Here is a 24,976-nt window from a genome sequence, read left to right as displayed (position 1 = left end):
CTGAGTTACTTTTATCCTATGAAAACCAAACAAATAAACAACTTTAATCAGTTTTTATCTCCATTTAAATCCGGGATCTGTCCAGGACAGGGGACTGGCAGCCTTTGAGGTGTTGATTTGTGTGCCTGTGGTACCTGGGCTGCTCCTAAAGCTCAGCTTAACAGGAGGGAATTGCCTCATCCTTGGATGCAGAAGGAGCTGGTTGGAATAACTGGATGGGATTTGTTTGGATTGAGGGATTGCAACTCCCCAGCAGCACAATTTTGGTCAAATGGGATGTTTTTATATTTTCTAACTCTAATCCCACTAAAGATAAGGCTGATTCCTGACTCCAGAGGGAGCAAGGCTGGGACTGCGTGGCACTGGTGCTAACAAAGGAGTGTTTGGGGAGTTCTCTCTGGGATAAGAAGTGTTTAGTCAGGGGATTTTGGTCCAGTTTAGGGGGTTGGATGGAAGATTCCAGTTAAACGGGGTTCAGTAGCACCCAGTTTGTGGAGTGGGACTTTTCCCGTGATTCCAAGGATGTTCCTTGGGAAGGCTCCCAGGGGAAGAAGGGCCTGGCTGTGGCAGCTTTGCTGGAACCACCAAGGTGGAGCGGAAGGAAAAGGTTTTGCTCGTGCAAATTCCACCCTTAAAGTGCTGGGGAAAGGCCAGGGCACAACCTTGGCATCGACTGGGGGGGGAAAAAATGGGAATGTGGGGCTTTTCTGGGATTATTTTTTTCTCTGTGGGCAAAAGGGCTCTCAGGACAGTGTCAGAGAGAGGATGGAAGTGTTGAGGATTTTCCTCCCTGTGGTGGGGGATTTCACCTCTGATCCCAAAGGCTGGAATGGGGCTGGAAAAGCAGGACTGGGAGTGGGAACAGGGCGGTGGTGGAGGTGCAGGAAGGTGGCAGAGGACACAGGAACCCCTGAAATTCCAGGCTGCTTTATTCACCCAGCCAGGAGGAGAAGGGAAATTGGGAGAAAACCCCCGTGTTTCCAACAGAACCGACTGCACTGGGGAGAACAAACGCGGGATTGTAAAATCCAGGAATGTTACACGGAATAGACATCATCCATTCTGGCTAGAGCACTGAAAATCAGGATATATGGCACAATGCACCGGGGAAATGAGTGGTGCAGATCCTCGAGTTTGTATTTAAAGGCTTCCTTCCTTGTGCTGCCATTTATTAACTTTATCATGAATAAAATAGCCTCAATATCCTGGCACTTTGTCCAGAGGTTCTAATGCAGGACACGAAGAGAAGGGCAAGAAAATAATATTAATATTGCAATTGCAATTTCGATTTTAATATTGCAATTTGAATTTAAATAGGTGTGAAACAGTCTGGAAGGACATTTTAAGTCCCTTCTGCTCAGGGTTATTTAAGTTAAGTGGGGCTTAAGTGGAAAAAGAGTTACCAAAAAGCGGATTTTTTTTTTTTTTTCATGTCTTTCATGCTCTAGAAAAGATGGATTTTGGAATATTTAGAAAATATTCTAAAAAGTTTCTAAAATATTTAGAAAAAAAAGAATATTTTAAGGAAAAATCCAGCATCTGGGCATCAGCAGGAATGAAATGTGCTTTGTGTTAGGCAGAGCTCTAAATCTGCTCTATTTCCTGCTAAATCCAGGTTGTTGGAAGATGTATCCATAGGAACTGGATGCAAAATGGTCTAAAATTACTGCAGAAATAGCAATTTAAGGCAATTCTGACTGTGGGTGATGAAAACATGGCAGGATATTCCCATTTTCCCCACAGAAAAGTTTTTAACCTGCTGAAAATATCTTCATGTTTGGCCCAAAGATCTTCCATGAAATCAAGGATTTATTTTCCCTCTGTGTGGTTGATCAGAGATTATCACTGATCATTTTCCAGGACCTTCTGAGCAGCTGGAAATATTTGGAAATCTCTGCTGGATGTTGCAGATAATTTCTGATATTTTATTAAGGCTCTAATTTGTCCAACAAAAAATAGAAAAATCTGGATTTTTTTTTTTTTTTTTCTGGAATTTCTGTAAAATTTCAGAGCATTTGGGAGATTTTGACCGAGTTTTAATTTGGGAACTTTTACCCTGCTGGTGGCCTGTGCTGGGAAAAGTGCAGTGGGATTTCCTCCTCCTAAAAACCTCCTTAGCCCACCAATTTTCCTGATTTTTCAGCCCAAACATTCCTGAATCACAGCACATTCCCTCACTAAGGGGAATTTTGTATTTTCTGGGAATAGGCTCTGTCCTAAGTATTCATTTCTCTTCATGGTCAGCAGACCTGCTGCTCCTAAACTGATTTTCTGGGGATTTGAACACCCTGTTGGACTCCTGAGAGTGACCAGGAATATTCAGGAACCTCTCTGATGGCTTTTTTTTTTTTACCTCAGGAAAAATCTGGAATCTCCCCTGTGCTGCTGGTTGCTCCAAGCAGCCTGGAATTTTCAAAGACCTTGGAGTAAAGTCCAAGCCCTGAGCTGATCTCTGGGCAGGGGAAAACACCTTCCCGGGGTTCTGTGGGGTTTCTTCCCAAAGTCATCCATAAAACTGAGGGGTTGTGGGGAGCTCCTTTGGACCTGGAGGGGCTGGCAGGGATGAGAAAATCCCTGGATTTGCTGATCTCATCCTCTGACTCACTGGCTCCCAATAAAGTCGTGGCTCCTCAGCAGATCTTTGGGATTTTGGGCAGCCCTTGTTTTCCTGCTGGGAAAAGTGATGTCTGATAGATCATTTCCAGAGGAGTGAGCCCTGGTGTAGGAAAAAACCCAGGAATTCTCCTGGACTTCAGGATTAATTGGCTTTGTGAGGAGGAAAAGCTGCAGTCCTCAAAAACGGGAGAGGCTGTGGCATTCCAAGGGCACCAGCAATTAAAACTTGGGATTTCATGTGCAAAGTCCCGTCCCGAGGGACCAGCAGGGATGTGGGGATAAATCAGGAGCTCTCCAGTCGGGAATGAGGCTGGGAATGAAGGATGGGACTGCTTTAGAGGGGTGTAAAATGGACCCAGATGGATCTGTCAGGGAGTGCTCAGCGGAGCCAAGGGAGCGTTCGTGGCACAGGGTGAGGGAAGAGGGAGAGCTCCTTTGGGAAAGCTCCCAGGGAAATGGGAAAGGCCGGAGCAGGCCCTGGCAGGAAAAACAGCGACTGCACAGCGACGGTGTGGGAGGGCCTGAAAGTAATGGTATTTCTGTGAAAAAAGGAGAACCGAGGGGAGACACTCCAGTGTTCGTGTGCACACTGGGGAAACTGGGGACTGGGGACTGGGGAAACTGGGGAAACTGGGGAAACTGGGGAAACTGGGAACTGGGGAAACTGGGGAAACTGGGGACTGGGGAAACTGGGAACTGGGGAAACTGGGGAAACTGGGGACTGGGGAAACTGGGGAAACTGGGGACTGGGGAAACTGGGGAAACTGGGGAAACTGGGGTAACTGGGGACTGGGGAAACTGGGGACTGGGGAAACTGGGGACTGGGGAAACTGGGGAAACTGGGAACTGGGGAAACTGGGAACTGGGGACTGGGGAAACTGGGGCCTGGGGAAACTGGGAACTGGGGAAACTGGGGAAACTGGGGAAACTGGGGAAACTGGGGCCTGGGGAAACCGGGAACTGGGGAAACTGGGGAAACTGGGGACTGGGGAAACTGGGGACTGGGGAAACTGGGGAAACTGGGAACTGGGGAAACTGGGAACTGGGGACTGGGGAAACTGGGGCCTGGGGAAATGGGCTGAGATCAGCCAGAAATGGCACATTCTGCCACAGATCACCTAAAGGCCTGTGAGTGAGTCCTGGCGCGGCTCAGCGCTCCCATCTCCTCTTTGTTTGGCTTGCTCTGTCCTTTGGGGCTTCCAAGCTGAAATTCCTGAAATAATCGGATTTTCCAGCCCTCTCTTCGCAGTTGGTTTGGTGCAACCTTCCACAATACTTCATCCCTGTCCTTTTGCTCCTGGCTGGAGTCAGGAATGAAAGGACTTCACGGGCGAGATGATGAGAATTGATGATGGTGGGGGGGATGGGGTTTTATTTTCCTTTTGTTAAAATCACCCATTTTATCTTGATCACTTTTCAGCCTTCGAATCGAAGCCAGTGCTCTGAATTCCTGATTGCACATTTTAGGCTCCGACTGTACCAAAGCATAACCACTGAAAATAGAGGGTTGATTTTATCCCTGGGAATTCCTGCTCGTTCTGTTTGCTGTCAAATTCAGATTTTCCTTGGAAAATCATTGTTTGGCTTTACCTCTTGTAGGTGATCAAATTTAGGAATTTTCTGCTTTGGCTTTTTCTCCAAAACCCTCGAGCTGGGCTGAATTTCTGGGGTTTAATTGCCACAATTTAAGGTACAAAAGGATTTCTGTGCACTCAAGCCCATAAAAAATAAATTTTCCTATTTTGGAGAATATTTTCCTATCGATGCTCCAATATTTTCCTCGATGAAGGGAAAATTGGATAAGTTTTCTTCTCATAATTGAAAAGCACACAAGGTCAGCCCAGTTAAAATTTTCCATTAAAAATATTGGAAGGAGAAATGGCCACAAGAAGGATCTTCCTCAGTTAAGCTTCTCCTTCTGGGTAATGAATGAAGGGGTGAAAACCAGATTTTGGTGCAGATGTCATTGAAAATATCTGGTTTGGCTTCCCAATTATCTATTGGGAAAAAAGCTTGGGGGGAAAAATCCACATTTTTCACCCACAAGAATTTCCTCTTAGGAATTTCCATAAAATGGAACTTTCTCTGAATTCCAAGTGTGCTTTGAATTTTTTCTGTACAGACCATGTGAAAAAAATGACGTTTTTCTCTGACATTCATTCCATTTTTTTTTTCCCCCCAGGCCTTCCCACTTCTTTCCATTTCTCTCTCTCCCCCCAAATTTAGAGGTAGACCCAAAGCTTTAATTTGAATTAACCCCATTGTGGATCTGCAGCAGTGAATGTGCCAGGTATCCATAACTACCCAAAATCGAGGGAAAAACCATTTGGGAACAAGGCAGAGTGGGGAAGTTTTCCTGTTCTTGCTAAGATTCAGATTTCTTGGGATGATTTGCAGCTCCTATTTATGCTGGGGTTTTTAAAGGGCTGGGGCTGTGTATAAGGAGATTAAACACATTAAGGTTTTTAAGCAGCGTCATAAAAACTGTGTGAAAATCAGATTTTTGTTTTGTTTTGTTTTTAAAACAAAATCAAGTGAATTAGCCCGGATTCTTCCTATTTTCAATAGCAGTGGCTGCTTTACAGAGGTCAGATTTGCAAATTTGCAGTTTCTAACCCTGTGGAATCACAATTTTTGTGCCCTTCTGTAGCCAAGACTTTGCTCCAAAGGGAGAAATGAAGTGAATAATCCAGAAATTCCAGGAAGACATTCCGAGATTACAAATGTCCCAATCCTTTACCTCCCTTCTGATGGGAATTTGCTGGATAAAAGTGGTTTTTACTTCCAGGAACCTGATCATTGAGTGGTCCCAAGCTTCCCTGAGCCTTACAAACGTCGGTGCCGTGAAATGCACGTTCCTCGCATCCTCAGCGCTTCCCAAATCCCACTTTAGGAAGTTGCCTGGCAAAAATCACAGGGTTTTTTTTTTTTTTGAAGTGTGTTGAAGTCAGTGGAAGAGACAATTTAAATCAGCTGAGAATCTGTCCGGGGGGCGGCTGAATTTAGGGAGAAGCTTCACTTTCTCCTGCTATTTTTTGAGATGCTGCTCCACTTTCTCCCGAGTTTCTGATAAAGATGGGAAGTGTTTGCCACACTTTGGGTTTATAAACATTTCCCGGGTTCCTGGTGACCTGTTTTCCTCAAATAGCAGCTCTGGCTGACTTTGGGAACTCGCACTCCCCCCCAGCTTTACTACTCTGGCAGCACGTTATTAAAATATTGGCAATATTTGAATCAGCAACTGCTACTACGAGGTTTCCCTTCAGGGTTTTTTAAGCTGAATCCATTTGCTGCTCAGGGAAGAGGCTGGAAAATGTATTCCATTGTTTTGCTTTAGGAAAAAAGGCTTTTCCTATTTTTAAAGGGTGTAAAGCTGTCTGGAAAATTGCCTTAATTGTTCTTCATAGAATCCCAGAATTCCAGACTGGCTTGGGTTGGGAGGGACCTTAAATCCCATCCAGTTCCACGGGCAGGGCCACCTTCCATAGACCAGATGAGCTTCAAGGTCTTTTCCACGGAATTCTGGGATCCCATGGTCTCCTTAGGAACGCTGAATTTCAGAGGAAAGCTTGCTGGCCCCAAGTGCTGAGAGGGGAGAACGTTTACAGCCGTGGAGAATCACCCAACCTCACACTCCTTTTGTTCCTCATTATCCCAAAATCCTGGGCTCCTCCCAGAACCCGGAGCTGAACCCGCTGGAATTCCCTCTGCTAATGGGATTGGATTTGGTCACGCTTCACCCCTGCTCTGCTGTCCCAGTTCATGGCACAGGGAAGTGGCTCCCAGGGCCGTTCCCGTTATCCTGGGTTAATCCCAGCCCTGCAGAATCCAAGCACCCTCACGCAATTCCAGCAGGGAGCCGCTGGAGTGCTGTGGGCAGCGGGATGGGGTTTCACCTATGGGATCACTTCTGGTTTTCACAGCTTGCAGGGAACTCCCAGCTCCTCCTGTACCCGGGTGCTTCGTGTCCCTGCCCCGTGGGAGAGTGGGATTGGCTCAGCCTGGCGCCCTGGGATGGGGGCTCTGGAATCCTGCAGGTTCTCACGGAGTAGGTTCTCATTTAGAGTTTTTTTTTTCTCATTTAGGGTTTTTTTTCTCTCATTTAGTAGGTTCTCAGTCGGTTCTCACTTAGGAGGTCCTCACTGCGTAGGTCCTCATTTAATAGGTTCTTTATCTCATTCAGTGGGTTCTCACTTGGAGGGTTTTTTCTCTCATTTAATAATAGGATTTCCCTCTCATTTAGGAGTTTTCTTCACTCATTTAGTAGGTTCTATCCCTCACTTAGTAGGTTCTCACTTAGGAGGTTTTTTCCCTTATTTATTAGGTTGTTTCTCTAATTTTGTAGGGTCTCAGTAGGTTCTTTCGCTCGATGGGTTCTCATTTAGTAGGTTCTTATTTAGTAGGTTTTTTCTCTCATTTACTAGGTTCTCAGTAGGTTTTCTCTCATTTAGTAGGTTCTCAGTAGGTCATTTCTCTCATTTACTAGGTTTTTTTCTCATTTAGTAAGTCCTCACTTCGTAGATTTCTCTCAGTAGGTTCACATGTAGTAGTTCTCAATCATTTTCTTTCTCTTCCTTCCCATTTAGTAGGATTTTTCTCTCATTTAGTAGGATTTTTCTCTCATTTAATAGGATTTTTCTCTCATTTAGTAGGTTTTTCTTCTCCTTTAGTAGGGTTTTCTCTCAACAGGATTTTTCTCTCGTTTAGTAGGTTTTTTCCCTTAATAGGATTTTTCTTTCATTTACCTCTCATCTAGTGGGTTTTTTCTCTCATTTAATAGGACTTTTCTCTCGTTTAGTAGGTTTTTCCTCTCCCTGAGTAAGGTGCTGGATTGTGGATGGTTTCCAGCCAAACCCTTGGAATGACATTTTGCCCTGTCACCATCTTAAGCCACACCAAAGAGTTCCTGCAGCTGCTCTGGGCTGGGAATTCCAGCTCATCCCTCCCAGGGCCATCCTGGGAGCTGTGTTCCTGCAGTGCATCCACCAGAATTCCCTAAAGTCGGGAAGCAGAGAGCCCCAAACCACTGCGGGACCTCGTGCTGCCTTTTCCATGAGCCTGGAAAAATTCCCTGCCCTCTGGAACTTTGTGTCAGCAGGAAGATAAAGATAATTCTGCAAAATGTTATGGCCCTCAACTGCTTTTATTCCTGCACATGGAAAACCGGATTGGTGATTGCTCCTGGATCCTCCTGGATCCTCCTGCCCATAATTCCAGAGGGATGTTCCAGGAGTGACCCGAAATTTTCCAGGTGTTCCTGCCCATTCCCAACCACTTCTCAAGGAAAAGGCAGGTTGCTATTGAGCCCTGGCACTTTTGGTCTCAGATCCATCCCAGCCCAAATTTATTTCTCTGGCTTTCCTTTGGAAGTGATGCTGGGTTTGATCCCTGCTGCCCCCAGACCACGCTGCAGCAGGAGGAGGAATCAAAAGGACTCTGAAATGAGGAACTAAAATTCCTTTTCTCCTGTTTTTGGGTTCAGCTGACGGAGTCAACTTTGGGTTGTCAGATATTCCTTAATTCCCATCGAACCTGGTTCATCCCTGGGAATTATTCAGCACCTTAAATTAGATCTTCTCCTGTTCTCTGGCAAAATAAATGGGAAAGCAGGGCTAAAAGTGCATTTTCAGTCTCTCTTTACTCTCTGTTTGTTCGTTCCATGCAGAATTAGTACAGAAGAGCAGAAAGTGTGAGGAATTCTTTGGGGGTTTGAATAATATATAAACATAAAGGTTTATAAGAATAATGTCTTGCATATCCTGATGAAACTTTGGTTATTTTTAGTCAGTTTTTATTATGGGAAACTTGGGCTGCTTCTCCTCGAGGCGGTGGAGACAGAGATCCCAAGTACTGTTAAATAACCCAATTCATTTGATATTATAATTTGATATTAATTTCATGACTTGGTGGAGTCTCCATCCCTGGAAGTGATCAAAAAACCTTTGGATGTGGCATTTGGGGACATGGATCAGTGGTGACCATGGTTGGACTCGATGATCTCAGAGGGTTTTTCCAACCTTAACAATTCCATGATGTTATTATTGGAGGTATTTTCTCTGTGGCCTAAAGCAGAGGATTTTCCTGGTTATTTGAATTATTTACAATTTTTAGATAAATGGCTTCTAAATAAGGCAGCAAAGTCAAACCTACAAGACCATGAGAAGTTAAATTAAGCCATTAATGTGATTAGCAGGAATTGTAATTAATACCCCTGGATTGTATCATGTGAGTTGTAATTTATGGAGCGGGGATGGTTTAAAATGTTCATTTTTCACCAAGGATTCCATAGTTTCTCTGCTGGTTTCCATGCCTTTGTAGTCTTTTAAAAATCACATTCCCGTGTTTAAAAATCATTAAAAAATAAAGTCACCTGATTCTGAACCTCATGGGAATTCCACCCTCACAGCCCAAAATCCCCTGAATGGAGGCACTCATGAATGGAAGGACAGCTCCAAACAGGATCCCAATAAAGATTTGGGGGGAATCTTCATTTGCCACTTCCGTGAGCACATTAATTCTCTGCCATTACATCATTTAAGCAATGAAGATTTAACTGAGCATTACTCATAATTGCTCCTTTCCTGATCCACCTCTATACAATGACCCCACATAAAAACCAGAATGAAGCTTTCCATGAGGCAAATATAAGTCATTACACGAAAGAGATAAAAATATCAGCAGCTAATGGAAAAATCTCATTTTCCACTGGAACATTGGCAGAGCTTCTTTTGATGGAGCCCCAACTCCCTGAAACTAATCTGCCCCCACATCAATTTTAGTTTCTGGAACTGTTTATTTGACTGTAGAAATGGCACAAATAATGGTCAAATGCATTTTAAGCTGAATTTACAGTAGAACAACAAAAGCTGTCAAAGTTGTGTTCAAAAGAATTTGGGATGACAGACAAAGGTTTTACCAATTTGAGTGTATTTTATCTCTGAAGAGTTTCAAGATTCAATCATTGAAAGTCTATAATAGAAATACCTAAAATAGAAAAATAGATATCAGATAATATATAATGTGTATAATAATTAAAATATTAGCTATAATGGTATGTTGTGATCTATTTCAGTGGGGTTTATTTCCCTGTTTCTGTGGGGTTTATTTCCCTGGTTTTGTGGGGTTTATTTCCCTGTTCCTGTGGGATTTATTTCCCTATTTCCATGGATTTTATTTTCCAATTTCAGTGAAGTTTGCTTCCTAATTCTGTGGGGTTTCTTTCCCTGTTTTTGTGGGGGTTGTTTCCATATTTTTGTGGGGTTTTTTCCCCTGTTTTTGTGGGGGTTATTTCCATATTTCTGTGGGGTTTCTTTCCCTGTTCCTCTGGGTTTATTTCCTGGTTCTGTGGGGTTTACTTCCCCATTTTAACGAAGGAAAAGTGGAATTTGCTGGCAGTAAAAATGCAGCAGTGCTCTGAGCACAGCCTGCTTGGGCCGTGACTGAAATGCTGAACCAGGACTCTGGTTTTCAGCCACAGCATTTCAATAATAATCAGTTTTACCTCTGGTACAAATTGCAGACATAAAATGGTTGATATTTCAGATCACAGCAATTAAGGCTGTGCTAATTTTTTGATTAGGATCTGATTACCTCAGGAGGCCTCTGAACTGCCTGTTGCCGTTCATGTTAAATGACTTAATTATTTTTATCCTCTCTTTTTCACTTCACCCCCCAAACCCAGTGTGGTGTTGGGAGCACTTTGGTCTGTCAGGGCTTAAGGAGAAATTCGGCACTTGGGATAAAACCCTGCTCTGGTTTTGCTCATGGAAACAAAGGCAAAAATTGATTTATTAACTTTGAACTTGATTAAAACTGAACCTCAGGGCAGGGACAGCCACGCTGGGGACCTGGCCCAAGAGTCCAAACGCTTTCTAGTGGTTTCTAAAAAACCACAACAAATGCATAAATCTCTATCAAAAAGCCACTGTTTCTGTTATATTTCATTTCAATCACTTATTAATATAACATGGGGCATTTTCCCTGAGGTAATATGCAAAACTCTACCAAGATTTGTTTGTTTCTGTATAAAAATAACTGTTGCTGGCTTTTGAGTTCAAGAACCTCAGTTAATGTCTCAAGGATTGTTTAAATTTGCATCAGCATCAAAATGGTGCAATTCTTTTTTGCCATAACAATATCAATGCAGCTTTATTTTTATCCCAGCAAAATCTGACATTTTGCAAGTTAAAATCTCATTTTAAGTCTTTCCTAATCTGTTCCAGGTCAATGCACAAACTGACTCAGCTGGAGAGGCTCGATCTGGGCAATAATGAGTTCTCTGAGCTGGTAAGAAATGCTCCTGTTTCTAATGGGAATCCTGTGGGGTTTGGATGCTCTGTCCATGGGGCATTAATGCTTTTACTGGAAAGGCTTTGTTGGATCGTGGCCTTGGGCAAGGGACATATTTCCCTGTCCCATGGAAGGTGTTTCGTACTGCTGAGGGGAATGTTGGTGACCAAATGTGCTTCATCCCCATCAGGATTTTCTCCTCAGCTCAAGGTCGCTGAGCATTCCCCCTCTGAGCAGGTTGTTACTCCTGGGATGCTCCCTGGGGGATGGATTGAGGATCTCAGGATGAATTATTGTGTCAGTTAGGGGCTGATTTCTTAATGTCGTTCATTATATCTTGGAAATAATAGAGACCAATGATTAGAAATTGCTTTTTATTAGCAAGCTGTGGCTGCTCCTGGATCCCTGGAAGTGTCCAAGGCAAGGCTGGACGGGGCTTGGAGCAGCCTGGGACAGTGGAAGGGGATGGAATGGGATGGGATTTAATGTCCCTCCCAACCCAAACCAGTCTGGGCTTCTGTGATTCCAGCAGAGGTAACTTTGGGACTCCCAAAGGAGTTTCTGTCCCTAACTCATCCCCAAAATCAGAATTCATTTCCTTGAGATTTAAATCTTCTGGGAATTTTCTCTGTTGTCAGCACAGAAGGTAGAAGATGCTGTTGCTGGGGAGTCCTGGAAGACCAGGATCAGAGATTACAGCCCTACAAGGGAATAGTTCCTGTAGCTTTAGTTAAAACTGAGATAATTCCACTTCAAACAAACCCTGAAATGTCACCTGGTGGTAAAAAGCTGTAGCAAAGTCTTTATGTCTGTTTTATGGAGTAACTCCCACCCTGTTCCAGGCTGCTCGTTTATTCCATGCAGGAGAAAAGAGAGGCTTTAACTCAGATTTTTAATTAAAATCTTCAGCGTGGATAAACAGAACAAAATTTTCAGAAGTGCTGCTTGGAATTTTAATTGTAGGAATTAAATCCTTCCCGAGTTCAGAGTGTCTCTTCTGGGGGTGGCTGGGGTTTGTGGTGTTTGAAAAGAATTGGACAATATTCCGTATTTTTCCATGGCAGCAGAGTGATCCCACGAGTGATAGATGAGGAGAGGGGTGGCCCCATCCTGCTGTTAGGGCCAGAATTCCCAAGGTGACTCATTTTTAGGCAGCTGCTCCAAAAATGTAGGAACTGGAGCCAAATGGGCCAAGAGGCCAAGGAACAGTGGGAATCTGCAGGAATGCCTTAGGAAAAGTGGCACTAGTTAAACTCACACCTGGGAAAAAAGGATTAGAAGGTCCTGTGTTCATGGGTCCTGAAAATCTGATCTGGGTTTCCATAGAAATCTCCTTTTTATTGGAGGAAGATGAGTCGGTGGTGTGGGAGAGCTTCATTTCTTTGGTGTCCAGGGACTGTTGTGGCCCTTCCCTCGGACCTGGAAAATCCATGCCCTTCCTGCAGCCAGATGGAGCCACGGGCACGGGGCTGCCATGGCCAAAACGAAATAATTCCGTTCATCCACTCTGCTGGGAACAAGATTCCCGAATCCTGGGAGACGCGCGCGTTCCTGGAATGCAAATTGTGGCTCCCTAAATAGCAGCTGTATCCAAGATGTAATCAAGGAAGGGAAGAGGCAGCTCCTGTCATGGCTCTGCAGGAGCAGTGAATCCCAAGGTTTGGCATCTCCCTGGTTTTGGGGAGTCAAACCTGGCCCTGGGAAGAGGAGGAGCAGCAGCTCTGCCTGGAGCAGGTGAACGCTGGTCCCAGCAAGGACCAGCTTTGCTAAGTTTGGCTTCTCTCCATCCGGTTCCAGAGGTTCAGGAGTCTGCAGCCAGCAGCAAGGCTTTGGGAGGGATTCAGGGAGGGAAGAGGTAAAGGTGGGGAGAGAAGGAAAAGGAAAGAGGATCAAATAGAATGTAATTTTATCAAAAAGTTGTGTGAATCTTCCATTCAGACTCCATCCCAGGAAGCTTTTCTGTATGGAAAGGGTTCCAGACCATGGAACAGGCTCTTGGAGAGGAAGATTAAGGAACATTTGGACAATTCCCTGAATAATACCCTTTAAGATTTGGTCAGACTGACTTGAACAGGGAGTTGGACTGGGTGGTCAATGTAAAACCCTTCCAGCCGTTCTTGTTCCTGTTCCTGTTCTTATTCCTGTTCCTATTCCCATTCCTGTCCCTGTTCTTGTTCCTGTTCCCATTCCTGTTCCTGTTCCCATTCCTGTTCCTGTTCCTGTTCTTGTTCCTGTTCCTATTCCCGTTCCTGTTCCTCTTCCTGTTCCCGTTCCTATTCCTATTCCTGTTACTGTTCCTATTCCTGTTCCTGTTCTTGTTCCTGTTCCTATTCCTGTTACTGTTCCTGTTCCTATTCCTGTTCCCATTCCTGTTCCTGTTCCTATTCCTGTTCCTGTTCCTATTCCCGTTCCTGTTCCTCTTCCCGTTCCCGTTCCTATTCCTATTCCTGTTACTGTTCCTATTCCTGTTTCTGTTCCTGTTCCTGTTCTTGTTCCTGTTCCTATTCCTATTCCTGTTACTGTTCCTGTTCCTGTTCCTATTCCCGTTCCTATTCCCATTCCTATTCCTTCTCTGTCCTGTTCTTATTCCCATTCCTATTCCTTTTCTGTCCTGTTCCTATTCCCATTCTACCCTGTTCCAATTGTAGCAGCCTAAGTGGAAAATGAAGATATTCCCCAAACAGACCCGAACCAAAGCATTTCTGACAGACACAAACAAGGTTTTCATGCCACTTTAGTACCAACCCATCCACGAGATCTCATCTGGATCATGAAGTGCCATCATGTGGAATATTCCATGGTGCTCCATAGTAACGGGAAATCCCATCATGCTGGGAAATTATAATCCAAGAAATTCCCCCTCAAAGTGTGCTCTGTACAGGGGCCTTGGAGAAAGGTGTCTGTTAATGAGAGGGATTTAAGAGCAAATTAAAGTTGAGAGGGGAAATTATGATTATCCATAATGACCTCAGCCCGTGAACACTCCAGAGGGATAAAGAGACATTAATCAGCGCAGGAACAAATAGTAGCAAATGACCATTAATCAATTTAGCCTGGAAATTAGAAGTGGTTTTAATCACTGAAGGACAGCAGAATTTCAATGGATTTAACAGAGGCAAAATAAATCATCTTTAAAATGTTCACCAATAGTTTTTAATAGGAACTCATTATGTGGAGATGTGGAAAACAAGGAATGAGTTCTCCACCTTATCAGCTTTGTTCTTACCTGATGAGACATCAGGAGCTCCTCCCACAGTTCCTGGGCAAGTGGAAAATCAGATTTCTTCTGGGAATGGCAGCATTCCAAACCAGACCACACGGACCAGCTCGAGGTCTCTCTTATGGTCTGAAGGTCCATTTGTTCCTGCCTGCGTTGGAATCATTCCAGGGCAATTGTACTGCTTCCAAATGCTGGAACCTGATTTGGAATGGAATATTTCATGGAATATTTCATGGCATATTTAATGCCAGGTTCTGCCAGGCTTTGAAAAAAATCTCTACAACTTGAGAGGGCAAAGGCAAATTCCAGGTCTTGGTTTGCTGTGGAAAGTGTTTCATGGGAAAGGAAAACACTGCTGAGGAAACCTGGGAATATATATTGACCTGGATTTGTAGTTCTGGATTTTCCCAGCTGTAAGGAGTGACGAGTGATTCGGGGACTTGCCTTTTTCAGCCTCTCTCCCTGGTACCCTGAGGTGCTGAAAAGAATGAACCAGATGAAAGTTTAATTTTGCAGCTCCAGGTTTTATCAGTGCCCATGATCCCTGGTGCATCCTGACTCCCGGGTGTGCCAGCTGCAGATATTAAATCTCCCAAGGATGTGTCCTTTCCACTCATTCCTTCTGCAAAAGCTGCTGAAATGTTACACGTTTTGATGAAGAGCAGCAGTGGTTAAATTACACGAGGGGAATGTTCTCTCCTTGTCCTTGAGCACCTGAAAGGCTGAGGGGGGTTATAAAAAACCAAAGGGAAGTGAAGAGGGAAGCTTTTTTGTTAAGAAAATACTGATTTTTGTTTAACTAAAGAAATACTGCTTTATTTAGCTGCCCATAATTATTTGTTCTTCTCCCCAGCCCGAGGTTCTCGAACAAATCCAGAATCTAAAGGAGTTGTGGATGGACAATAATTCCTTGCAAGTGCTACCTGGGGTATGGACATTTATTTTGTGGAATTATTGGGTGGTTTGGTGATTGCCTGGTGGGGAACACCTGCATTTCCTGGGTGGGTGCACAGAGTCATTAATGAATGAATGAATGAATGATTATAAAAGTTATGGGATGGTTCAACATAGAAAAGCTCCACCTGCCTAGTGGGAGGTGGGAATTGGGAATATCCCTTGGATCTGTGTCCAGCTGGAGAAATAGCTGCAGGCCCAGGAATGCCAAATTCCAGCAGATTTAATGAATTTGGAGCACATTAATTAACCAGGGTGGGGGGGAGGTTCCTTTTTCTCCTTTGAGGCCGAGCCCACCCCGGCCCTGCCACAGGGACAGCAACGATCCAGAGGGTGCTGAGATAACTCCGGATCTGCTGGATTTGTGTGTCTGTCTCTAATTAACGCTCTAATTAACAGCTCTATCTGCTCAAGTAACTCTGTCTCACGTGCTATTAAGTCTATAGGGAAGTTAAAACAGCTCGTGTACCTGGATGTGTCAAAAAACAGGATAGAGACAGTCGACCTGGACATCTCGGGCTGTGAGGGGCTGGAGGATCTCCTCCTCTCCTCCAACATGTTGCAGCAGCTGCCAGATTCCATAGGTGAGGAAAGCTTGGGGATTCCTCTCAATTTTATATATATATATATATATTTTTTTTTTTTTTTTTTTTTTTAATATTTTTTTTTTAATTATTAGGATTATTTTTTGGGACTCCGGGATTTTATAACCATGGAGCAAGAAGTGCCATTAAATGCCAAAGGGGGCAGAAAATGGTGTCTGGGCACTCCTGTTTTGTTAAGTCAGGAGCAGAATTCCATGGTCAGAGGGAATTGATCCACCTGGCTTGCTGTTTTAAGGAAAAGAAGCCAAGAAGGACAGAACTGATTTGGTTTAAATGTAAAAATCAGTCTGAGAGTGATGAGGGGAACAATGGGAAGCTCTGGCAGGAATCTGCTGCTCATTCACAGTGGAAAAAGGAAATAAAAAGGAAGTTATTCAAACTATTACTTTTCTTTTCTTTTTTTTTTTTTTTTTTTACTGTTTTACACGCCTGGAATTTCTGGATTATTTGGGATCTATGGAAGTTCTGGGAGCCAGGTGGCTCTAGGCACATCCTTCTGTCCATCAGGATATTTCCTTTCAGTCCCAATCCCTTATATTTGCTTTTCCCTTTCCCCTTGAACATGGAACTGTAGAATTCCTCCATTTGAAATCAATTTACTCCAATTCCAACATGGATTGCTAGTTAACAATGCTAATTATTGACACTCTTACTGGGTGTCTTCTCCTCCCATTTTCCATCTTGGTCTTCTATGTCTCCCCATCAATCCCAGGAGTTTTGTTCCATGGATTTCTGCCCAGATTGATTTTTAGAGGGCATTTAGCAGGAATAAATCCATTTGGAACAATACTTCCTAAAATCCAGAGTGGAGCTGTTCGGGGTTGCAAATCATTGCTTGTGGGATCCCAGGAAATATCCACGGGAGCTGTTCATCCATAATTTCTCCTGCAGGATTGTTGAAGAGACTGACAACTCTGAAGGTGGATGACAACCAGCTCACAATCCTGCCCAACGCCATTGGAAAGTGAGTCCAAGTTTATCATTTTTAATTAAAATACATTTTCTCTTCTGCTCAAGGAGTGTGGGTTTTCAAATATAAAATAAAACAAATACACTGAATTATGAAATCATTTCCAACGCCCAGGTTGTGACACTTAAATTTGGAGCACCACTTTTAATCCTGGGGATTTCTCAGTGCCAGGGGTGAGAAGGTAAAATATATCCAATTTTCCAAGAGGAGAAACAAAGATTTCAGTGTGAATCAGTTGGGGGGAGCAGAGCAGCAAAAGTAGAAGAAGGAGAAGTATTTGGGGGAAAATCCATGTGTTCCCATGGCAAGGGCCAGGGCTTGGAGCTGGGAAGGATCTGGCTGTGGCCTCACAGGGATGGAGGGCTCCTAAAATATGTCAGAAACCTCCGTGGGAAAGCCAGAAGGATTCCAGGAGCTGGGATCACGGGAAGCACTCGGGACGCCCTGCAGCCCTCTGGTGTCGGGTCTCACACGGCTCTGCCTCCTTCTGCTGAGGGTCTGCAGCTTGGTGGCACCCCAGGACCTCAAAAAGGATCCCGTTCCACCCCTGCCAGGGCAGGGATGCCTCCCACTATCCCGGGCTGCTCCAAGCCCTGGCCCTGGCCTGTCTCAATAAGAATTGAGCTGTTGTGGTGCCATTTGGGAAAAATAATCCATATTTGTGACCTGTTCAGCTGCAGCCACTGAAAGCCCAAGCTGGCTCATCCTTGGGGTGTTTATGGGACATTCATGGGGAGCATTAAAAGCTAGTGATGGGAATCGCTGACGGACAAATCTTTGCTCCCCAAATCTCTGTGGAGCAGTAAATTCTCTTCCAAGTGAAAGCTCCGAAGGCTCCAAGCTCTCCTGGTTGCTGCAAAAAGATGGATTTCATATCCAGCTTCAGCAATTTTGGGAGTCAAGTTCTAAAACCTTTTAAAACTTTTTTATTTATTGAATTGCTCCAATTGAGGGGAAATCCCGTTTTTAACCCAACATCTGTTCAGTGTTTGTTGTGGAGCCTTAATTACATTTCCAAAGGCCCAGCCACAGCTCCGAGGTGGAACTGCAGAGCAGGTGGGATCACCTGCGATCTCCACGCTGTGGTGGAGCCCCTGGCTGTGCTTTTCCAGTGAGAAATTCCCTCTCCTCTAAGGAAGGCAGAGTCTCCCACATCAGAATGAACTTGGCTCTCTGACTCATCCCTTTGGATGGATTCCTGCTGGGGCTCTTTTTCCTAAATCCTGGTGGTGGAACCCCCCCAGAGCCCGTTACTGTCACACAGGGATTGGCAGAGTGCAGGAGGGAACATTCCCTCTGGGATTTCTCCATGAGAGCACTTCAGTGCTGACTCCATGCTCTGGTGGGGAGCTCAACCCTCGTTTTTGGGATTTCTGTTCAAAGGACAAGCCCGTGGTAGCTCTGAGAGTGCACAATAGGCCCAGCTTAATCAAACATTCCACCCAAAATCAGGGATTCCCATTAATTCACTGACGGAGCCAAAGGCTGGGGATGTTGCCTGTGGGATCTGGGTGGGTGGGAAGGTGCCAGGGGAATTCAGGACCCACAGCTGGGCCTGGGGCAGTGTTTGGAGCTCGGGGGTGTTTGGGGCACGGGGCCAGTCTGTGCCAGGCGCTGCAAAGGCCGGAGCAGATTTGTATTCCCAGGTTTTAGCAGGATCTGGAGTGACGGAACCAGGGGGAATGGCTTTGAACTGGAAGGGAAAGGGCAGGAAAGGCACAGGTGAAGCTGGGGCTGCCCCATCCCTGGAAGTTTCCAAGGCTTGGAGCACCCTGGGGTAGTGGGAGGTGTCCCTGCCCATGGCACTGGATGGGCTTTAGGGTCCCTCCCAACCCAAACCAGTCTGGGATTCTGGGATTCTTTGGTCTGCAAATTTCCTTTTGCCTGATGCTGGATGAACAGTGCCTGGAGGTGACCCCTGGGATTTGGGCTGCTTTGGCCATTCCCTGGGTGCTGTGGCTGTAGGAAATGCAGCTTGGATCTTGGGTGGGCTGGAATTACTCTTCCTACTCCATGAATCTCTCTGCTTATCTCTCTGAGAATATTCCTCATTTTCCTTGGGCCATGAACTGCCCCGTTCCAGTGGGTGCCCAAGTGACCAGCAGCTGATTTGTGTCTGCCTTGCCTTGAACCTGTCGGGAAAGATGGGAATTTCTCCCAGCAGCACAGCCAGGTGAACGATATTTTACCTGAATTAGCACTGTCAGGATGATGGCTGCTCCTGCCAGCTTCCCCTCGTGCCAGATCCGTGATCCGTGAGGGACGGAAAATCCCTTTCTGAAGTGCAGCTCTTCCACCACAGGGGCTACAGAGGGGAAATACAGCTTCCCAGGGATTTTGGTGTTTCTATTGTGCCATCTCCTGATGGCAGGGGGCAGGAAAACAGCCGGGAAGGGCTGTGCCAGGCATCACCTTCCCAATAAAATTCCGGGCTGATAAAGTCATCCTTCACTGCCAGGGAAAGGTCCATGGATGCGGCTCAGAGTGTCAGATCTCCTGCTGGATTGGGAAGGTGGCAGCTCTCAATTAAGCTTATCTCCTTTCTGGGTGTGTTATCAGCAGGGAAAGGGGGAATTGCTCATCCTGCAGTTTACCAGGATTCACACCGGGCTTCCCTCTGCTCCTGTGAAGCAGGGAAACAACTGAGCCTCTGCCTTCCCTGACATCCTTCTGTGTGTGGCTGGAATGAGTTGTGCTGCCTGCAGAGCCTGGTTTAAAGGAAAGCTGGAACAGAACCTGGCAGAGCCTTTGGATGTGTTCCAAGGAACCCTCTCCCTGATCACTTTGGCTTCCCTGCCTGCTGGAGTGCAGCAATTTGAGGGAAGTTCTGAGGATTCCCTGGGAGGAACAGCAGTCCCTGGTTTCATGGGGTATCAAATCTGAAGGCTGAAAGATCTTTTTAATTAAGAAACTGGAATAAAGGCAAATTAGATACAGAGTGAGGGGCCAACCCTGCAGCTGAGACTCCTGTGAATCCTGCAGAGCAAGGTCTGTGGGAGGTGTTGCCAGAGCTGCACTTCTTATCAGATCCACCAAAATATTGGAGAAAAAAAACAGAGAATCCTCTGACAAGTCCCTAAGGCACTGGACAGGGAGACGGGAAATTTTAGGGAGAAATAATTGCTTGTCATTTGACCTTGCTATTGATTAAAGTACTTGAGAGTAAGAGGTGGAGTGTGAGGAGCAAAGGGGGCCAAGGAGCTGGGTGGTGGCACCTGTGGTGGTCACACAACTTTCACTTGAAGAATTTTAATTTGCAGTCTCACTTTAGAAGAGAGTCAGGAAATATTTCTTCAGAATATTTTGGAATATGTCTATAGCCTCCATATGTACTATGTATATATTTGTATATCTCGCTCTATAACGCGTTTTACATCCATATATTCCCGTTGGGAAGTGTTACTTGGATTACCAAAGGTCACATTCTTGGTTCCAAATGAGTTGCTTGGAATTCTTCCTCATGTTCTTAAATATCCTCAATATCCCAGAAAATCTGAGTGATAACGTGGGTAAACCGAGTGGCCTTCAAGTGGGTTCCAAAAATCCTGTTCTTACAGACTTCTGCCAGGGAAATCGTGGAAATCATTGAATGATTTGGGTTGGGAGGGACCTCAAAGCCCATCCAGTGGGCAGGGCCACCTCCCGCTCTCCCTGGCTGCTCCAATCCCGTCCAGCCTGGCCTGGGACACTTCCAGGGATCCATGAGGAACCACAGCAGCTCTGCCCTGGATGTTCCCTCTCAGGGTGACGCCTGGAGCTGGTGAGGCTTTGGAGCCCGCAGAGGTTTGGGGTTGTTCATGGGATGATCCAGTCCCTAACGAGGGTTTCCCGTTCCAGCTTGTCCTTGCTGGAGGAATTCGACTGCAGCTGCAACGAGCTGGAGTCGCTGCCCTCCACCATCGGGTACCTGCACAACCTGCGCACCCTGGCCGTGGACGAGAACTTCCTGCCGGAGCTGCCCAGAGAGGTGAGCAGCGGATTCCATGGATAAATCCCAGGCTGTGGGAGCCAGGATTCCATCCCCGCCCCTACAGACACGTTATGTGCTCAGGCAGCTCCTTGTGCAATTGCATTGTCTTGACGTGCAAGAGCAAATATTCCTGCTGTGCTCAGTGGTAAAAAAGGGAGCAGTAAATCCATGGAAAGCTGGGAATATCCCGGTGAGGAGCAGCGGGAGGAACCCCAGGCATTCCCTGAGGTTGCTGCCAACAGGAAAATGTCATTTTCTGATTGACTCCTGGATTTTCTGCCTTTTGTGCCTTTCAGTAAAACCCACTTTAGCACCTCCTGACATGAAAAGTGACAATAAACACTCCCAAACTTGGGATTCCATCATTTCGGCTTTTGCATTCCCACAGATTGGGAGCTGTAAGAACGTGACTGTGATGTCCCTGCGCTCCAACAAACTGGAATTTCTTCCTGATGAGATTGGCCAGATGCAGAAGCTGAGGGTGTTAAATCTGAGTGATAACAGGTACAGTTCACAGCATTTTTTTTTTTTTTTTAGCCAATTTAAGAATTCATTTTTTAAAATTTAAGCTTTTCCTTTGAGGTCTTTGTAAAGATACATTTCTCTAAAATATACTTTAAAATAAAAAATTATCTTTAGAATTCTAGTTTAAAAATAATATAATTATCATTTAGTTCATTTAAACTGTAAGGAAAGAATCTTGATTGTTTTTTCATCTTTATAGTTTGGTCTCAGTTCCTTTGACATCCAAAGGAAAACTTCAGGAAAACTGAGTAAGGCCAAAATCTGGACCTTGGTGTGTTTTAATAGCTTAAACCCCATTTCCTTCTTTCATCTCCTGCTGTTTCCATCCAAAAAACGAGATATTTGGCTTTCGCATTGTCTGTAGCTTTGCAATATTTAATGATTAAAAAGCTGATACCCAGGGAATCAGGAAACAGGAATTTGTTGTCCTGCATCCACTGAAATCCAAGGAACATTTTTCATTTCCTTCCTTTTTTTTTTTTTTTTTTTTGGTCAAACCCCAGATTCCTCTGTCCTTTTGCACAGGCCTGTGCTTAGATAAGAAACAAATGCTTAAAATGAGCCTTTCTTGATCCCTGTCCTGTGCTGCCACAGGCACGTGGAAAGACTGAATTCCCCTGGGATTGGTCCATGTGGATGTGCCAGGAATGTGGGAATTTGCAGTAGGACCACAGGTCTGCTGGGCAGTGCAAGATGCAGGGGGTGAATTCCATTTTCTCTCCGGGAATTTCCAACCACACTCAGGAAAAATTAGGGAAGGGCTTTCCAGCCCTGTGGCAGCAGTTTCATCGCTGAGATTCAGGTTGGACATAAATGATAAATTATGGAAAGCCATGGAAAACCCCCTGGAATACTCTTTGAAATTCCTTAATTCGGTTCCATTCTGCGTTGCAATCGTGTGGCATAAATTCCATCCTGTGTGGGCCTGTCCCAAATCCAGTGGATTTCCAGGTGGATATTCCCAAGGCTGGTCCCTTCTCTGCCCTGTGGAGACACACAGGAGGGCTCAGGAGTGGGGGGGCAGAGGACAGTGCTGATCCAGGATGTCCTGGGAGTTCAGGAATGCAGGGAGCCTTCCCTGGCACGTTAAACCACCCTGAGCAGGGTCACTGCCCCCTTTGCCAGCCTGGAATTGTGCCAGGAGTTTGAGCTGAGGAAGCAGGAAACTGTTGGGGGGCATTTGGGGTTTTTTCCCCATTTTTTCCCCAGTGATTTTCCAGCCAGGTCAGCTGCTGATTCCAGGGCCATCCGAGTGTGCAGGGACAGACTGGGATGCTGGGGTGGGACAGGGGGAGGCAGCTCCGGGGTAGGGGCAGGCAGGGCTTCCCAGCCTTCCTGGATTCCAGCAAAATTCCAGCTCCCTGCCCCTCCTCCTTTCTTCCCAGCTGTGAGAGGATTGGGATTTCCACTGGGGGGGGTGGGATTGTGGGACCAGCATCCCAGTGATGTGGGGTGGGATGTGCTGTTCCTTGGGGTGGGATGTGATGTTTGTTCACGGGGTGGGACGTGGCAGCTGTGCCCTTCCCACTCCCCCTCCGTGGTGTCTGGGGACCCAGATCCCAGACCTTCAACCCTTAAACCCGGTGGAATTGTCTCTAAACCTGGTGGAATCGTCTCCTGTACTCTTCTGGAGTGGTTTGGGAAGTGAACCTTTCCAAGCTGTTCCTCTCTCGTTGCTCTCAGCTCCGGCTGAGTTCGAACGTTGCCCTGCTGGATGTTGGGATAATTCTTCTGCCATGGAACTTCCCACCTTAATGAGACTAAAAAGTCCCCACATTCTACTCCAAAGAGTCTGGATTAAGTTCAGACACCTTCTTATGTTGGATTTTCAGTGACTTTTTTACTTTTCTGTGGTCTCAGTTTCTTCACCACTATTCAGGCAATCCCTGCTGTTCCTTTGGATGAGTTCATGCCAAAGAAGAGCCAAAGAGAGCCAGGGCTCCACTTCCTGCTGGAACATTCCCATGTTCCCACAGCAGCTTTGGCCCTCTGCTCTTCCCTGGATCTGGCAGAGGAGGGAGATCCCAGGAGCTCTTTCCCTGGGTGCCCCTCCCAGCCCTTGGGAGAAGGAATTTTGCTCAGGGGAATCAGTGTTTGAGCCCCTCTCTGGTGCATTTTGGAACTGGGGCCAATGGGAATCCCAGATTCCATTTTGCTCAGGGCAGTCCGTGTTTGAGCCCCTCTCTGGTGCGTTTTGGATCTCTGGGCTCAGCCACTCCAGACCTTCACTCTGTTCCATGTCTTCTCCTCATCCCTGGATGTTGGGACTTGCTGATCTTACCTGGCCTGAAGCCCTTTGAATTTCAGGACTTCCTTCAAACATCCATGTTGGAATTCCACTCAACCCAGGGCAACTCCAGCTTTCCTTCCCTGTGCCATGCCCCTAAAACTGTATCCAACCTTCTCATCTCCACACCTGGGAGTCCTCTCTCCCTTTATCTTCCCAGCTCCAAACCTTTCCAGAGGGAATGCAGGATTCTCTTGGCTCTGCCCAGCAGAGCCAGCAGGGGTTGGATCCTGGATCCTGGATCGTGGATGAGGTGGGGTCTCCCTGGGGCTGGAGCGGCCCAGCTCCGGTCAGTCCGGGAGCTCTGGCTCCCATGGGATCCATCCTGCCCCCGCTGGCTCTGGAGTGCCACAAGGTGGCTGTGCTGAGGTGTTTGTGCAGGTGCAGCTCTGTGGAAGCTCTGGGAGCTCCAGCTCATCCCGAATTTCTCCCAGGGGTGGCCTCAGGCGCTCATGGGAGTCTGGAAATCCCAAATTCCTTACCAGTAACCGGTGTCCCTGTCCATGGGTAGCCACAAACACCTTGTCTCCCATCTGCTTCTCCTCTCTCCTCAGAGTCCTTCCAGGTCTGAGCCCTGTGATTGAGAGGTAGAATTGTTAGAAAGTTCATTTGGGCTACACCTCCCTCAGAGCCTCGGTTACTGGTAAGTGACCTTTCTTTTAGTTCCAGATTGTTCTTAAAGGGCTGAGTGAATTCCCCCTTCGTGTTCTTAAAGGGCTGAGAGAGAACCCACCCTTCTTGTTCCTAAAAGGGCTGAGAGAGAATCCCCCTTCTTGTTCCTAAAAGGGCTGAGAGAGAATCCCTATTTCTGTTCCTAAAAGGGCTGAGAGAGAATCCCCCTTCTTGTTCCTAAAAGGGCTGAGAGAGAATCCCTATTTCTGTTCCTAAAAAGGCTGAGAGTGAAACCCCTTTCCTGTTCCTAAAAGGGCTGAGAGAGAATCCCCCTTTCTGTTCCTAAACGGGCTGAGAGAATCCCTCTTTCTCTTCCTAAAGGGGCTGAGAGAAACCCCTTTCCTGTTCCTAAAAGGGCTGAGAGAGAATCCCCTTCCTGTCTGTGCATCCAGGGTCACAACTTGTCATTCCCACAGAATCCCAAAAAGCTCCTCAGACCTCCCCACCCATCCCCACACATTCTGCTCCCTGTGTCCCTCCCTTCTCCTGCTCAGGAATTAGGATTTCACTGCACCCCACGGCCCCTTCCCAAGCAGGGAACTGCTCCTGGATCCCCACCGTGGTTTGGAGCGTGGTGTGGGGCTGCTTCCCACGGATCCTGATCTTCCAAACCCTCACACCCCCCTTTGTGTGGATTTCCCCTTGGAGAACTGGCACAAAGGACAACTCTCGGGGCTTTGTCTGGTTCACTTCCAGCACTGGATTTGTCCTGCTTGGGTCTTTGTTTGAAAATTCTCTCTGAATGTCACCAAAGTGCGGATTGATGGATCCAGGGATATTCCCCAGGTGTTTGTGCTCCAGTTAATCATCAGGGGAAACTCTTCCCACACCCTGAGCCTGAATCTTAGGGCACAACAGCCCCAGAATT

At 46.1% G+C, this 24,976-nt stretch overlaps 1 protein-coding gene across 6 annotated transcripts in view; it reads left to right on the top strand.

The window, feature by feature from the left end:
- LRRC7 (leucine rich repeat containing 7) overlaps positions 1–24,976 on the top strand; it is a 103,822-nt gene that overhangs the window by 54,256 nt on the left and 24,590 nt on the right. For 5 of the 6 annotated variants that reach the window (XM_032117672.1, XM_032117677.1, XM_032117671.1 and 2 more), the window contains 6 exons: positions 10,839–10,902; positions 14,979–15,053; positions 15,519–15,663; positions 16,576–16,648; positions 20,492–20,621; positions 21,013–21,128. In XM_032117672.1, coding sequence (XP_031973563.1) covers positions 10,839–10,902; positions 14,979–15,053; positions 15,519–15,663; positions 16,576–16,648; positions 20,492–20,621; positions 21,013–21,128 — 603 coding nt within the window. Of the gene's footprint in view, positions 1–10,838; positions 10,903–14,978; positions 15,054–15,518; positions 15,664–16,575; positions 16,649–20,491; positions 20,622–21,012; positions 21,129–24,976 lie in introns of those variants that run through there. The other variant, XM_032117676.1, reaches the window with a different exon arrangement.

This window comes from Corvus moneduloides, chromosome 9 (genome assembly GCF_009650955.1).
Source record: "Corvus moneduloides isolate bCorMon1 chromosome 9, bCorMon1.pri, whole genome shotgun sequence".
Lineage (NCBI taxonomy): Eukaryota > Metazoa > Chordata > Aves > Passeriformes > Corvidae > Corvus > Corvus moneduloides.
This window is presented reverse-complemented; position numbering and strand designations above follow the sequence as displayed.